This window comes from Zonotrichia leucophrys, chromosome 3 (genome assembly GCF_028769735.1).
Source record: "Zonotrichia leucophrys gambelii isolate GWCS_2022_RI chromosome 3, RI_Zleu_2.0, whole genome shotgun sequence".
NCBI classification, from domain to species: domain Eukaryota; kingdom Metazoa; phylum Chordata; class Aves; order Passeriformes; family Passerellidae; genus Zonotrichia; species Zonotrichia leucophrys.
Genome location: NC_088172.1, coordinates 67,545,898 through 67,562,680, shown reverse-complemented (window position 1 = coordinate 67,562,680; position 16,783 = coordinate 67,545,898). Strand labels below are relative to the sequence as shown.

Genomic DNA, 16,783 nt, shown 5'->3' with positions numbered 1-16,783 from the left:
GAAACATCTAAATATCTTCTAGTTTGTCTTCTCTTTAACATGTTTTGTCTTCCCTTTTATTTTTTTCTCTCCCAGTCTTTTTGGTGATGGTGAGATAATTTTGTTATCTGTATTGTTTTTACCATTTCTCACTATATATTATATATAATGTTACCTTCTAAAACACTAATTCTTTCCTCAATTAAAACGTAACTTAGAAAAGTGGCAGTAGCAGAAATAGATGAAATCAAAACTAATAATTACCTCACACTTCATGTTTTCAATGCAAGAACATTTAAAGTGATTTCACTGTTGCCCTTGAAGAGGATTATGTTTTTCAGCCAAAGCTCCCAGATCCCCAGCATCTGGGAGCTGTTTACAGAAAAAGACAGACACAAACACAAATTAAGTCACAGGAAGCTATAGCAGCATTCTGCTTGGATCATTAAAATAATGTGGTCTGACAGAGGGATCCCCAGATTAGAAGCCATTGTGGCTCTGCCATTTTTCAACTTTGTAGCTACTCATCTATTTTGGTAAGGTTTCCCCAGCTGCTTGGAAAGATGAGCACTGCTCATTGCAACTTCCTGGTTTTGCAAACTTCCAGGTCTGTTGTAAGAACCAATCTGTGCTCACACAGTGCTTGGGGCAGGGGCTGGATAAGGGTGGTGGATATAATTATTTCAGGTTATCTCCAACCATTAGCTGACTAAGAAAACTAATGAATGTTCTTGTACATCTACCTAATTCCTTTCCTTTTCCATTCTTCACTAATATGCAAGTGACAAGAGTTCATTACTGCCCCATAGCACAAAACAGAATATAAATCTGTTAGAGAGCATCCAAAGGAGGGTAACAAAGATGGTGAAGGGCCTTGAGGGAAAGCTGTGTGAGGGGCAGCTGAGGGCACTGGGTCTGTTCAGCCTGGAGGAGACAGAGGGGAAATCTCATTGCAGTCTGCAGCTTCCTTGTGAGGGGAAGAGGAGGGGCAGGCACTGATCTCTGCTCTGTGGTGGCAGTGATAGGACCTGAGGGAATGGCCTGAAGCTGTGTCAGGGGAGGTTTAGGTTGGATATTGAGCAAAGGTTCTCACCCAGAGGGTGGCTGGGCACTGGAACAGCTCCCCAGGGAAGTGGTCTCAGTACCAGCCTGACAGAGCTCAAAAAGTGCTTGGACAATGTTCTCAGGCACATTGACAGTGCTCTCAGGCTTGTTATGTGATTCTTGGAGTTGTTCTGTGCAGGGTCAGGAGTCAGACTCAATGGTCTTGCAGGCCCTTTGCAACTCAGGATATTCTATGATTCTATGAAAAAAAAAAAATTCATGCCCACAAAACCTTCATGCAACCACCACCAGCAGAAAAGCCCAAAAGAAAAATAGCAATTCCATCTCTGTAAAATGTTCACAAAAGAATGAGAAGGATTTGGGAGTTGCTACAAAAAAAAAAAAAAAAATTAAGAAGATATCAAGTAACACTTCCTATCAACATCATGCACTTTCTGGGCTGCGGAAAGGACTGAGTCAAAGAAACAAAAGTCCTGTGAGGAAAAAAAAAAAATAAACTAACATCAAATCAAAAAAACCCCACCTGAGCTTATAAGCTGAAACCTTCATAAAGCTGACTTCCAAGGTGGCAAAGTTTATATTAAATAGATCATGCTACATCCTCACCTTCCATGTAAAATAACATATTTTAAACATACACTTCTAACCCGTAAATGTGCCTGCACAAGGGGAGAAGTAGTTATGTACAGAAAGAACAGCATTGAGGAGGAAGAATTAGGGCATTTTTTAAACAGGAGGGTTAGTTTATGTGAACTTCAAGTGACCATGAAACTATGGCGTAAGTGTACCAAGCAGAGCCAAGCTGATCTAAGATGAGCTGCTGATGAAAGGGGTTATCCTGTCATCAGCTCCCAGCAACAGGCTGACGTGTCACCAGGCTTCCCATCAGCACCAGTGACCCTTTGACTCCACAAATTCAACTTCCTGAACTTATTCAGGAAGTAAACTATTAGAAAACTTACTCTACACCAGAGCAAGGCAACAAGCACCTAACATATCTCAGCCCTCTGAAACAGCCTGCTTTGGGATCAGACATGTTCCAGAACTAACAGACACAAAGGGGAATGGAGCCAGACAGTGTAACAGTTTATGCCCTCATTGCTCCTAGCAGCCTTTTGCAATCTGCTTCTAGAGATTACCAGCACATGAGCAGGACCCAAGGTCACCTTTGCAGCTCTGCATCCATCACAGCAGCCTACAGCTCAGTATGTCAGCAGACCTTCACCTCTGCGTGTATCACAGGTTAGGAAGCCAAACAATGTGCTTGAGCCTTTTTCCTGGTACCTCTGCTGAGCTGGCAGTGACTTCAAGCGAAGAAGCACAGGTTAAGCATCTCAGTTGCCACTAATAGACCTGCCAGACCTCATATCTGACATCTAAAACATACCAAAATTCATTTGGATTTAAGCCAATATTAAAGTCTTTATAGAGGATTTAAAATCAGTTTGTCAACTCAAGTTTCATTTCCAAAGAGAAGTTCAGAACAGAACTATATTTAAACAAAGCTTAAACAATTTCTGTTCTGGCAAAAGAATTAAAAAATTCCAACATTGCTCAATATAACTGTGCAATTGTTTTCATGTTCTCTTTTCAATTTTGATATATATATAGCAAATTTCAACTTCCTTACCATTCCTCCCTTCAGCTCCATAAACAGCAAAAGAATTGTGAAACAAGAGAAACAAAAACCTCCTTTTAAGAAGTGCTTGGGAAGAAGTGTTTCTTGGCACAGTGAATGGCTAGTTGCTTTGATTCAAACACAAGTTGTTAAAACAAGATGTTGCAAAGTGCTAAGAGAGTAGTTCAACATCATTTTTAAGGAAATACGGACAACTGAATGAAGACAAACAAACAAAAAATTAGCCTTGCAGTCAAATCAGAAGGTAACACCTGCAACATCATCTTGTAAACAACAACCAAGTCTTGTCATGGATAAGTACGAGGTCACCATCACCAAAGCAGCCAGCCACAGTGATGTTAGCTATACTCACAACACATCCACAGCCAAAGCCACTCAAGGCCATTCATGCTAAGAGACAGAGAAGGGCATGTGCTCTATGTGCAGCCAGAATTACACTTTAACAAACTGTTGGGAAAAAAAAAAAAAGAAAAAAAAAAAAGAAAAAACAGGAACAAGGTGGATCAGTTATTAAACGACAACTAAAGCATTAAAAAAAAAAAAAAAAGAAAAACTAATAAAGGAAATTAAAACCACATGGGGTAGAACAGTAAAACTTTCAGAGTGACCTTAAAAAACAATGGTAAAGGACAGTCTCAGCTGGCATAAACAAAAGATTGTCAAATAGCAGCTGGCCATTTATGAAGATAATATTAAGCTGCAAAAAGTAAAGAAATAAATTAAAATATTATCTGTCAGCACATTCATAAAGTATATAAGATTCACCATGCACACTTAAGTTGTTACTAAGGAGGGAAAAGTTAATATTTAAGCAGAAAGAGCATTTGTGACATTAAAAAAAAAAACCACTCATACTTAAAAAACAGTAATCTTTTACTTCAGTCAAATCTTATACTTCATTGAAGAGATTCCCTTGAAATTTGGTAATTTGCTGGAAGATATTTACATGTCAAGCCTTTCATCTACCCCAAAAGAAACCTCTTAAAGTTTATAAATAGCTTTCCCTATAAGGATGAACATTTTCTTCTGCTGTAATTGCATTCTTTTGAGCAATAAAAATGTTAAACTCCTCTTACCATCCCAGTCTTCTCCCTATTCTATTCCTGATTTTTATCCCTTCAATACTGCTGTCATAGATGGACAAGTCTCCACCATCTTTCATGAACTAAAGATATATAATATCATCACACACACTTCATTCATCCTTGTCAACTGACCAGCTTTGCGTCTTCTTGTTCTCCTATGAACATCCATTTACACATTTTATTCACAACTCCCAAAGATCCTTTCAAAGCAGCAAGTCCAGGAAACAAATACAAAAAATATAAATAATTGTGCTGACTCAGGCAGCAAGCCATGTCCTCCAATATGGTCCCTTATTTGTGGCACGCATCTTTCATTCAGGACTTTGTAGAACCTGTGGTTCATTCCCTAGGAGAACTTGGTGTGTAGAAGCAAGGTCTGCCTAGTGCCACAAACAGTTTAGACTGTTTGGTTCCGCTGCTCCTCCATAGACCTATGTCCCTAAACTAGTAACTAAAACAGCCCAGAGGCTGATCTTTAACCACAAAGCACAGGGGCATGACACAGCTTCTGCCTGCAAAGCTAAAATCTTATCCTTTCATAAGGTGGGAAGATCTAAGTATTATTCCCAGTGCTTTTTGGGAACAGTCTGCATTTGCATACTCCCAACACACATGAAATTAGGCATCAGTCTAAATTGATCAAGGAGCTCACTAAAAATTAGGCAGAACAGACAGGACTAAAGTTTGAGCCCACATCCTCTGTGCTTAGTTCAAAAAGCATGAGCATTGCATATAGCTCCAACAAAAGTCCAAAAATGGTCTGAAAGAAACACGCAATCTACAAGCACATTCCTACCCACAAAAAGTCTATGAAAGTTCCTGCAACATGCCAAATGATCCTGTTCTCTACCATCACAAGACCTAAGCCAGAAATTGTACTGTTCTATAAACATTGGAGACTGCAGGTCAGCCATTCTCTCTGATGTCTCAAAGCACTTCTCAAAATGACACCTTTAATTCCAAGACCTTCTTGCTTTCATAATCACCAGCTGAAGGCCACAAAACTACATTAAACACTAAAGATCCATGAAAAAAGCAGCTTCCACGAGCAGTTGTCTCAGGAGTCTGCACTGGTGAAAACTGAAGTCTGAAGAAACAGGAACATTGGGACACATCCACACAGGAGCAATTTGCTCTCAAGAATGAGGCACGGAAGCCTGGCACAACAAAACCTGAGCATATTAGCTAAGGCAGTGCCTGTTTTGAGAACAGATGAGTTCAGTTTCCTGTTACATCAAACAGTAACTTTCATCAGTCCTACGTGTGCTCAAAAAAAAGCAAGAAGAAAAAATTTCTACTGACATCACACTTAGGGCTGGGCAGACAGTGGCGGATTAGGAAATACAATGAGTCACCGCAAACACAGAACACATCGTGAGCATTTTCAAACTACCATGCAAAATTTCTTCTCACCAAAAAAAAAATCCAGACAATACTGTTTAAGTGAACTATACTAGAATAATAATAATAGCGCCATAGTGCCTTCACACAACAGAAATAGTTGGGGGAAACAAAAACACTGTAAAAAGGAGAGTATAAAACACCAGACCATGCAGGAAGAAACAAAATCAGCACAACTCAGCAATCAAGAAGGAATCATTAGCTAAAATGAGCTTATGGGTGGACAACGGAAAAGGAATACAAAACTGAAATTACAATATAACTGAAAGTAAGGCATGCAAAGAAAGGACAGTCGACAGAGCTATGCTCCAAAAAAGAATTCACTCTAGAGAAGCTGCCAAGGTATCTGTATATGCATGAAAGAAAACCAAAATATAAACACAAAAAGACAGTGTAAGTAAAAGAAAGAGTTATCATAAACTCAAGTGCTATGTGTTGGTGAAAAAAATCATTACTGGAATACTGAGACACTTTCTTTTTTTAAGACTAAATCAGACCTTTAGAAAAAAGGGAAGGAGCTTTACCAGTTTGGAAGCAAATAAAATAAGACACTATGGAAGAAATACAATGGAGATATAAAAACGAGGCAGTGAGGAAAACTACAAAAGAATAAAAGGGACGCACATTTAGCCACCATAATTCAGGCTAAACATCTTATTCTGTGAACCACAATGTTGCAAAAATGCTACTAAAATATACATGACAATGAAAGTGGCTTCTTTCCTGCCAGTGTGGAAATTTCCCCACAGGGTGAAGCCAAGCAAGCAGTATTACTAAGGTAAGCATAGCAGCCCTTGTCAGCAGCTACATATACCTGCTATTTTGGGTATGTATGGGTCACAAGAGCTAGAGATGCGAGGTTTCTAATAACAAAGTTATTAGAACTTCAGATGCAAAAGTTTCCTTTTCTTTTGGAAGTACTTGTGGCTTGACATTAGGAGATTTATTTTTGATGCAAGTGGAAGGAGAGAGGAAGGAAGAATGTTGAAATTATTATCAGCTGAATAAACTTTGTTAAGAAAAATACAGTTCTGGTGCATGGGAGTTGGCTGATAATGCAGACACAAGAAATCAGATCAATAAGTGCTAATGAAAACATTTAAAGTTTTCAGATGGAAGGTGGATTAACTGGTCTCAGACCCTGACAATCTTTTCTTTGGGTCCCAGCACCAAAGAAGACGAGATCACTACTGCTCTCCTACATTGAGGTTTTTTATTATTATTTTCAATAGATATCAATAACATTACTATGGATTTTCTGAAGGCATGAATAATATTCAAAATCCCTCTCTTTTAGTATTCTTGAGCCAGAACTACTTAAGCAAGTCTTCAAGTGAAATACTGACCACAGCTGTAGTCCTTTTGAACCACAAGATTTGACATCTGTTAATGATGTGACATTTTATTGTTAAAAATCTCACTCAGACTAAAACTTGCTATCAATGTGTTTTCCAAAAGAACATGAAATTTGTAAAACCAATATGTTTTGTTCTTAATGCCACCTGTGACAAGATGCTTAGGAGCTGGACTTAAGAAAGCTTCCTGTGGCAATAAATCACCCTGAAAAGGTATATTAAAAGAATTTTGAAACAAAGGAGTTCTTTTTAAGTATGAAAACGATACATTTTTTTAACTAAATCATATTCTTGCCAAGTTTGTTTTTTAAGACATAATTATCATCCTGGAATGTTGAAATAAAGCATTCTTAAAATGCACTAAGCTAAAGATTAATGCATGACTTTCCTGTAAAAATTCAGAACTTTTAAATCAAATTGTCCTTCTCTCCTGCAAAAACAAACATATCATGAGCATTGAGGAATTTTCATCTGTTAGCAAGGTATGGTGGTGAGTCTGTTACCTGCCTTTTGAACGGCCTCATTTGAGTGTGCAACACATCATTACATTGTCTGGCACAGCAGGAGCCAAAGTCTTCAATAAACACCAGCCAGGCTGGTTCTTCCCACACTAATTATGACAGCTTGACTAGAAGTGATGAAGAAACCACAGAAATATGACGCTTTCTCACAAGCTTTTAAAAGGGGACAAAGATGGCAAGGGAAGCCCACCTGCCAGGATGAAAATCCTGTGTCCTCACCTTGAAACAAATTAGGAATAAAGAAATGCATCATTTAAGAGCAGAGCTCAAAGCTGAGACTTGATTCCACACAGTTGCCAGGCTCAACTGCACCGACTTGTCACCTGCCCAAGCCAAGGGAGGCTGAGCTGGGGGAGCCGCCAGGAAGCAAAGGCGGCAGCGCTCCGGGAGCTGTCAATCAGCAGGTGGCACTCTGCAAACTCCATCCGAGCGAGCGAGCGGGGGAAGCCCAGCACCAGCGCCAGCGAGGACACACTGCCGAGCAGCCTGGAACTTCGGCAGAAACACCAACAAGAAATACTGAACTGCTTCCGCCATAACTGACGCCCATGGGAAATGCAATGGCTTCATTTCTATAACATATAAAGCAACCCTTCTGTGCAATCTCTGAGATTCCTAGAAATGACAATTTTTGGGTGGTATAAATATTTTGGATGAACACTACTCTACACTACCGTAACAAAATCACTACCTTAAAAAATTATCCCTTACATTCACAGAACGCTTTGAGTGCAGCATTACAGCTAATTTTGTAGAAGAAAGTCAAACTCAGGACTGAATTTTATCTTTTTTTCATTTAACAAAAGATAGCATAACCATTTGTGTGTTATCACAGCTGTCCTTCAAAGCTGGACAATATATTTGCTACAGCAAATGAAACAGATAAACAAATAGTTTGGAACAATATATGAATTGTTATTTCTGTGAAATTTACTAATGAAGATGGGACCAAAACACCCAAAGATTCAACTGCTTTTAGGACAGGAGTTAAAATCAATACAAGGTATAACAAAAATGGAAACACTGTTCCATAAAAAAAAGTGTCAGACTTCCCATTCCTGCAAACCATGTTTCTTCATTTAACAATTATACTTAAAAAAAAAATTATATCAATGCACTTTACAACTTATTTGATAAAACCGTAAAATAAAAAGCAGATTTAGTAACAATGTTCAAGTACAGGTACTTGTAATTGAAACAGCCAGCAGAGGGAGTATAAAAACAATTTTAAAACCCTCAAACAGCCTTTTTTCTTTATATATATATATATTTTTACTTATGATTTAGCTTTCTTTTAGAATACAATAATAGTGCCAACAGTGCAAACATTGTAATATTATAAAACAAACAGAAATCAAATGCTCAAGTATTAAACAGAATTACCTGAAACTCAAATACTTTTTAAAGTGGCATTTAAAAAAATGAGCTGATACTAAACTCAATCTAAAATACAATTTTAAACACAAGCAAGGTTAACATCAATCAACAAGCTGCATAAGCCATTTCCCAGTTTAAAATCCACTCACTCAAAGACTCTCATTCTTAACTTTCTATGTCCATGATTCCATAATATTGAGAGAACGTTGGTTATAATCTATGTGTATTAGAAAATGGCACAGAATCTTAAAACTGAACAGAAGTTACTGGTGTACTGATCTGTATGATGGATGACATAAGAGCAAGACAGCCAGGTTTTTGCCCTAGATCATTAGTGCAAGTAAGAACTCACTTGACTTTCAAAATCAAGTCACTAAGTCACATACATGTTGAATAAAAACACATCTTTACACTTCAGGTTTTCACCACGTCCAGCTGATGAGGTTGGCTTAAACATGAGCAAAAAAGAAAAGGACACAAATGGGGTGAATGAAGCTGGCAGCCTTGTATTATTTAGTATTCTAAACAAGCTGCCAACCTCCTCACACAAGCGGCCAAAAGAAGCCATCTCCCAACTCATCTAAACTGTCCCACTGTGCATAATCACACCTTCCACAGCTCATCTCACAGGAGGAGCCAGGTTACTGAGTTACCACGGAAGGCATTACCTCCTCTCTCAAGGCTTGTGAGCGCTAGGGACTCCCAAACCATCAGGCACAGGCAGCAGAGCTGAGGAGTCAAAGGGACAGAACCTTAGATATTCCAAATGGTTGTCTGCATGTTTTACAGACAACCATTTGTAAAAACACCTGACTTGGAAAAGCAAGCCTTTCTCCACTCTTAACTGCTTGTGCTTGCATGGTTTTCATTAGCTTTCCATGCCATTCCTTTCTGTCTGCCCAATGTATTTTTCTGTTATCCCATTAAGTAGAGAGGTAGTGCTTCAGACCAGGATACATGGTGTTCCTAAACATTAATGAAAAATGTGAAACACCAGTTGTGATGGGAGCTGTGGAGTGACATCACTTATCATAACTATATCCTACTTTAGCGATAATTTTGCTTTCAATTAACGAAGAGTCAGAATCCATGGGGTGAAAACCAGACAATTTCATTTCTTACATATTCTAAATTTTTAGCATGATTTAATTGGAAAACCAAATTCTGTCCACCTTCACACAAGGGATTAATTGCTGAAGATCAGAATTTAACTTAGAACACCCTGACTGCAAAAAAAAAATGAATACACAGACCAGGAAAAACAAGAGTCAAGACAAGATTAATTTTTCCATTAGATCAAGTAACAGGAATACTTTTGACATTATTTAAATTTTAATTGCTATTTTTTTCCTGAATAACATATCTTGCATGTATTCTTTCTTAGAGTGCTGCTTAACCAGAAAGCCTTAGCATGTGGCATGTGAAGGTATGGACTAAAACAGCCAGAGAAAAGGTAACTGTATACAATAAAAAATACACTCATAATTCTCTGACAAGCAGAAAGCCCACACAGTGTAAAGAACTCATACCTGCCAGTAGACTCATGGGACACAGATGACATATGCTGCACCTGCACCATGACCGAAGACCTGGAATGTGGAAGGAAGATGGGATGCCCCCCTAAAGGCAAGACATTTCCCAGAAACCTGAAATACTGGAATACCTGGCAACTTGCAGTATTTTAAATATGACAGAACTCCACTGGAGTATTGGTCCAGGATGTTCAATACTCAAAGTTTCTTAAAACACTGTTATGAGCCAAGACTTTAAACAGTTAAGAAAAAAACAACATACATCACACAAAGTTCATATACGCTTCTGCAGTCCAGTGTTTCATTAGAAATTTTTATAAGAGAAATAGCCAGATATGGCACAAAGGGAGTATTGCAGAACCTTAAAATTTTAATAAGAATAATCTTTTAACCAAAATCCTGACTGAAGAGCATGCAAGTCAAAAGAGCTGAGATGAAAGAAGGAATACATCTCTAGCAATTTCAGTGTTTTCCACTCTTGAGGATTTTGTTATGCCATTTTTAAATATTCTCTCCAGGAGGACTCATCTCAGTTCTCTTCCCTACAGAACCCCTCAGGTTCCCTTCAAAAATATTTAGGCTCTTTTTTTTTGGTCTTAAAAGTCAAAGAGCATATATATGCACATGGATATGATTTAGAACTTAAAATACAATTCAGGAAACAAAAGCTATGAGACACAGCACATTATCTTCATTATTTTACATGATCTCATCCTCTTCAAAACAATGATAGCCTTCCGGCTGCACCGTAACAGGACTGTGCACAGCACTCCAAACAGTTGGACAAGTGCTCTTTGCAGGAGCTGCACTGGAACTGAACACTATCTCGTTTGACTTCCCTCCCCTCCTTTTTTCAGCCTGGTTTCCTAAGGAAATCAGATTTATGCAATTACTCAGGGAGAGAGGGGAAGGTACACATATGTGCATACGCACCGCATGTCAATGTCAGTCCATCAGTCTATCTGGCCTCACTAATACCTGTTGAGCCCGCTGGTCAGTATCAATCACATCCAAAAGAAGAGCAGAGAATAGCACATTTTAAGTTCTTGGAAGTTTCATGAGCACGGGCTGCGGAGTATGGAAAAGTGTTTCCACAGAGAGAGACTGCATGTCTTCTTAGACGTCAGTAAACTCACAGGGGAAAGAACAGTTCTGCTCCTTTCCTGCCTGCCGGAAAATCTTCAGTCAGAGGTCACAGTCAGTGAAAGACGACCAAATTTCTTGTGTTCAAGAGTTCATAAAGTAGCTTAAGTTGAATTCACTACTGCTTTTAAAGCTGTTCTAAACAAAGCTGATGTTTTCCACATCATCTTTTTCCTTGTCTAGCATAGGAGTGAATTGCCCCACATGATACACATTCCCTCGTTCAGTTCCTTGCTCTCACGACCACTTATTTTAAAACACCAGCATTGTACCACATGCATGGCGGCATTCTACCCTTATCAAGCACAAAGAAAACTAAACCTGGAAGGGTTTAGGATTCCCTTCAGGTCTCAAGACTAAACAAGTATGTGGCTCTGTGCCATAATCAACTATTGAATAAAGTTGAAAAAAGACAGTGCAACAAATACAATAATCATCTTTATTCACCACTACTCTGGAACACAAGTACTACCACACTTGCAGGCTCTTGTGCCTAAGACAATGCTTAAGTAATAAAACAATGAGGTTTCAGTGGACATCTCTGTAGTTCTTCTCACATCTCCCCAATGAACCATATACGGTTCACCTGCATCCAAAAAGCCACCTATAACAAAGTATACTAACAGACTAAAATTCAGTCTAGGGACACCTTAAGGCACAGATCCACAAACTAAGGAGCCGTCACAAGAAGAAAACATAGCCACAGCTTTTAGAAATCATCCTAAGCATCAAAATACTAGACAAGCTAAAAAAAAAGTTCCCTATACAATTTAAATATATATAAAATATATATTTCAGCCCTGATACAAGCACTGCTTGTAAATTCTTCAGTCCCGTGAGCACACCGAAGCCCGGCACACGTTTCCCGGCGGGGCGCTGGAACTGAGGGCTGGCGGGGCCAGGGGCCGGCAGACCCGGCAGGTTTCGGCCCGAAGCCCCGGCCGCTCCGGGCCCAGGCCAGCCCGGGGAGCGGCGTGCCGGGGAAGCGCCCGGGCGGCGGAGGGCGAGACCCCCGAGGGGCAGCGGGGCCGCCCGTCCCTGCCTGCCCACGGGGAGTTCCTGCCGTGCGCAGCCTCTCCCCGCTCGCACAGCCCGCCGCAGGGCTCGGGCCGCTCCCCACGCCGAGCCCCGCACCGAGAGCAGGCCGAGCTCCGGCCCCAGTGCCGCCCGCACGGGGCCACCGCGGCCCCGCGCCCGGCCCCCGCCCTCGGGCTCGGTGGAGCCGGCGAGGCTTCGGGAACGGCTGGCTGCGGGGAGCCCTTTGTGGAGCGCCTCAATCGCCCCGCTTTATTCCGCCCTCCCCGGCAGCCGGCCACTATCCCCGCTCCAGTGCCAGCCCCTCGTAGCAAGGAGCACATGTTTCCTCCCGGGCTCCTGGCCCGCCTTACAACGAGCCACGGCCAGAGGAAGGCGGCACTCGGTACCAAAGCCGAATCAGAAATATGGAATGTGAACGCGCGTGGCAGATCTGATGGGGGATTCAGAAAGAAGCGATCCATTTCACCCTTTTCGGTCCTCCGCTGCCGCTTTTCTGTCAATTGCCGATACCATAATGATTCCTTTCTGCCTGTTCGAGTAAGTAGGGGACAGTCTCCATTCCTCTACGTGTCATTCCTGAGCAAATTAAGCATGTACCAGGCAAAAGGCTGACATACATACACGTAGAGTTGTCTGACACCGGAACGATGCCGAAATCCTCGAGGCGTTACCAGCCAGCTCCCACAAAGAGCACTCAATTACATCCAGCATCCCCTTTGTCCGTGCATCCTCAATACACACCCGGCCGCTCCTCCATGCGTCCACGCACGCCCCACGTATACGGCCCCTTTGTGTCCTCGCTTCCCCCCCGCTCACAAAGAAATGCCCTTTGCACAAGGCATGCACCCAGCCTCGGACACAGCCCTTCGCCTTCCCCCGAGACACGCGCGACCCGCCGCCGGGCACAGCGCTCCGGTACCTACTTGTATTCAAGAAACAGTCCGTAAACCTCCTAAAGCAGCTTGCAGAATTAGATCCATCTTCCATGTCTGGCCCTAGGAGTAGGGGAGACGAGAAGGAGAAGAAGGCGCCTCTCTGCCGCTGCTGCCGCCTAGGAGTCCTGCTCCCGCCGGGGCCGTCGCCTCCTCGGATCCCGTCGCCGCGGGCTGCTGCTGCAGCACCGAGGGAATTGCAAGACCACGGGCGAGAGGCGGCTGGGGAGAGGAGGAGCCGGGAGTGGTGCTGCCGGGGGCCGCCGGCTGCGGAACGGAGCAGCAAGCCCTGGATGGAGGAAGAACAGAAGAGTCTCCTCCTGCCGCTGCCGCCTGGATGGGCGATCAAGTGAGCTGCTGCTGCTGCTCCGCCAACATCTCTTCCTCCTCCTCCTCCTCCACCTCCTCCTCCTGCCGCTCTCGCTGCCTCTCCTCCTCCTTCCCTCCCTTGGAGACTTGTGAGGTTAAAGGAAAATGAGGAGGGGAAACGAGGAGGCGGCGGCAAGAAATAAAAAGAAGATGGAGAAGCGTAGGAGAAGGAGGGGATTGGAACGAGGAAAGGAGCCGCTGCCGCTCTAGAGACGATGCTGGCGGAGACGGCGGAGGAGGCTGTGCCTGTAGCGCGGCTCCTGCTGCTGCTGGTGGTTGTTAGGAGGAGAGAGAGGGAGCTGCAGGCAGCCGAGTCGCCTCCAGGAGCGGGGGGAGGAGGAGGAGACCCGCCGCTGCCTCCACCTCCACCGCTCTGGCCATGGGAGTGGAGCGGGCGGCTGCCGGAGCCGGGCTTTTCCCCGGGCGCTGCAGCTAGGGGGGCCGAGGGGCGGGATAAGATCCGCTTCTCCGGGTTGGACATGCTTCCGCTCTTCCCTCCCTTTCGCGGTAGTTTAAGGCAGGACGTCTAGCTGAGATAGGTAGTAAAGCGAAAGGAGAAGCCGAAAAAGGACGGAACCAAACAAGGGGCAACCGCGGATCCGTCCTGCGTTCCCTCCGGCAACTCGCGGGCAGTATTTCCTCCGCACCCCGGCTCCCCGCCCTCATAAAATCCTCACATTTCCGTTCCCCCTTTAGGCCAGAGGGGACAAGGCGCTACCGACCGCCAAGCGGCTTCAATCCCCTTTAAAGTCCGCTTTTCCCCATGCTCCCACCTCGCATTCAAAGTAAGAAAACGGCAACAATCTGTATTTTCTTCGAGCGAGGCAAATATTGCCCCGTATGTGCGCGCTCGGCTGCAAAGAGGCAGATAGAGTCACTGCAGTGCCGCTTCCACACCAGCGCCGGCCGCCAGAAAACGCCCACTGGCGGAGCCAGCGCTTCCCAGGCTCCCTCCCTCCCTTCCTCTCACTGCTCGGCGCGCACACGGGAGCTACAGCACAGCGGCTATCTAAAGGGAAAGCGGGGAGAAACACGAGGAAAAGATCCTCCCTATGCGGTGTCATTATTTAAAACACACAATTCCAGCTGCTGAGATCAAAAGGCGGACGCCCTGCTATTCCTGGGCCGGACCACCCGAGAGCTGCCCCTCCGTTTCTGCGGGGCATCCAACACCATTTCCACGCGAAGATGCGCAGACCCTCCCCGACGCTCAGCGTCACACGTGTTTGCTTTGGCTGCCCCCTGCCTTTCCCACCACTTGGCACACTGACAGCCACCCACCCCTCAACCCCAGCCCTCCAGTTCCCCGGAGGCTGCCTCAGATCCTGCTCTCAGGGGCAGTGTGGTCCCGGGGCTGACACCGGCCTTGCTCTGCAAGCACTGGCACTGTCGCTGGCCAGTGGAGCCTGTCGCGCTGGCCAGTCGCCAGCTCGACCGGGCGCTGGGGTCCCTGGGCACCCGGGGTCCCTCCCCGCCGCCTCCCCCCGCTATCCTGGCCGCAGCCCGCCCGTCCCGGTGCCTCTGCGGTCCGCGCTGCGGCGGCCCTCAGCGGGGCAGCCGCCGGCCAAACGCCCGGCCAAGGGAAGCCCAAAGGCGGGCTGGGATTGGAGCGGGGCCGATGACCGCGCTCAAAGCCCCCGCCGCCTGTATTTCGTTTTCGCCCTAAATTCTCTCTGCCCTGCTCGTCAGTTGCCGAGAGGCGGGAGGAGAGGGCCGAGCCCACCGGGATTCATCTCCAGCAGCAGGAAAAGGAGGCCAGCATCGCCAGTTTGCTACGGGGCTCCCCTCAGCCCTGCCGAGCGCTCCCGTCGGGCCGGGCCGAGCGGGACCGCGGCCGTCGTAGAGCCGATGCCCCGCGCCGCCCGTCGGCACGACCGGAGCCCCCGGGCGTCGGGCTCCCCGCCGCCGAGCTGCCCTGCCGGGGCAGCCGTGCGCCCAGCACTGTCAGCGCCGGGAACCGGCCAGCACCGTTCATCACCCGGGCAGGCGGTGCAGCCCGTGCTTGGCGCCCCTGCTCTCGCCCCGAACGGCGGCGCTCACCGGGCGGGGGCTGCGGTGCCCGGCGTCGCCTCCCCGCGCCCGGCGGCCGTCGGGGCGTGCCCGGCCGCGGCGGGGGCTCAGGCGGGCTGCCCGAGCGCCAGGCAGGCGGGAGCTCCCTCGGGGCACCGCGGTGCCGACCGCCAGCGCGGGGACACCTCCGGGGCCCGGCTGCGAGGGACGGGAGCCCGGCGCAGTGACACCCGCCGCGGCACGACAGCGCGCCCGGCGCTCCTGCCCCGCAGCCGCCTGGACGGGGCGCAGGGAACCGCTGTCCCCAGGTGCACGACGCATCCCCTCGGCGCTCCCCGCCGCTAGCGGGAGGAGAAGCGGGCGCCGCGCCGCTGCCCACCCATGCGGGGCCGCCGCCGTGCCGCGGGCAGCAGATTTTGTTGAGGCGCGGCGGGGTCCCCGAGCAGGCAGGGCGGGCGCTGCCCGCGGCGGGGATGGAGCGGGCACCGCCGCCACCGTTGCGGATAGTGGCGGAAAAGGTGTTTGTGGTGCCGCTGCCAGCAGGGCACCCGAAAAGCGGGAGATTCTGTTTTGCTCCTCTACCTTCCCGGAGATCAGACCTCCACGCCGTCCGCCGCCACTCCAGGTGCTGCATCACCGGGTCCAGGTGCCGGTGGGAATCCTCATCCAACTACCGCAGTCTTCCTATTTCCGTTCAAAATTAGGCTCGCTCTTTCGAATTTCGACTCCTGCTTCGAAAACAGTGTAAACCTACGCTTTTGGGTTTTATTTTAAATCGTTCAAGTGTTTTATATTTATCATTTCAGGACTTCTTTTAATGCTAGAAAACACACCAACTCCTGTTACAGCTAGAGTCTTTATGTATCAATCTGTAACGCTGAAATAGATATTCTTCTGAAAATAGCAACGCTCTCAAATTAAAGTGCCTCTCCCGCCAGCTAAATGTTCAGTAACAGTGAGAAACAATCCACAGAGTTTGAAAAAGGTTTAGAATGCAAAAACAGATTAGAGAATCTAATGAAACAAACAAAAACCCCACAAAACAAACCAAGAAAACTCAAGTTTTACTAACTGTTTCTGTCTGCATGGTTCTTGAAACCTGTTGCCTAAAAATCCTGAACTAAAATGCAGAAAACTGAATCTGTTTTGTGATACACTTTCTCTTAGGACATTTGCCTTTACCAAAATAGTTTAATAACTTCTATTTTATATGCCTATTTGTGTGAGATTCTTTTATTTCCTTAAGTCCAACCACTACATAGAGAGCTTTTCCCTGAAAACTGCTGCACAAGGACCAGAGATTCAGTGAATATTTAAATTCTCCAAGAGAAAGTTTT

At 45.6% G+C, this 16,783-nt stretch overlaps 1 protein-coding gene across 5 annotated transcripts in view; it reads right to left on the bottom strand.

The window, feature by feature from the left end:
* The window catches only part of PDE10A (phosphodiesterase 10A), a 169,170-nt gene extending 152,868 nt beyond the window's left edge, over positions 1-16,302 (bottom strand). For 4 of the 5 annotated variants that reach the window (XM_064708652.1, XM_064708654.1, XM_064708653.1 and 1 more), the window contains exon 1: positions 13,059-14,325. In XM_064708652.1, the coding sequence (XP_064564722.1) occupies positions 13,059-13,917 (859 nt within the window). In that variant the 5' untranslated portion in view covers positions 13,918-14,325. Of the gene's footprint in view, positions 1-13,058; positions 14,326-16,028 lie in introns of those variants that run through there. The other variant, XM_064708656.1, reaches the window with a different exon arrangement.
* Between the last annotated feature and the right edge of the window lie 481 nt (positions 16,303-16,783).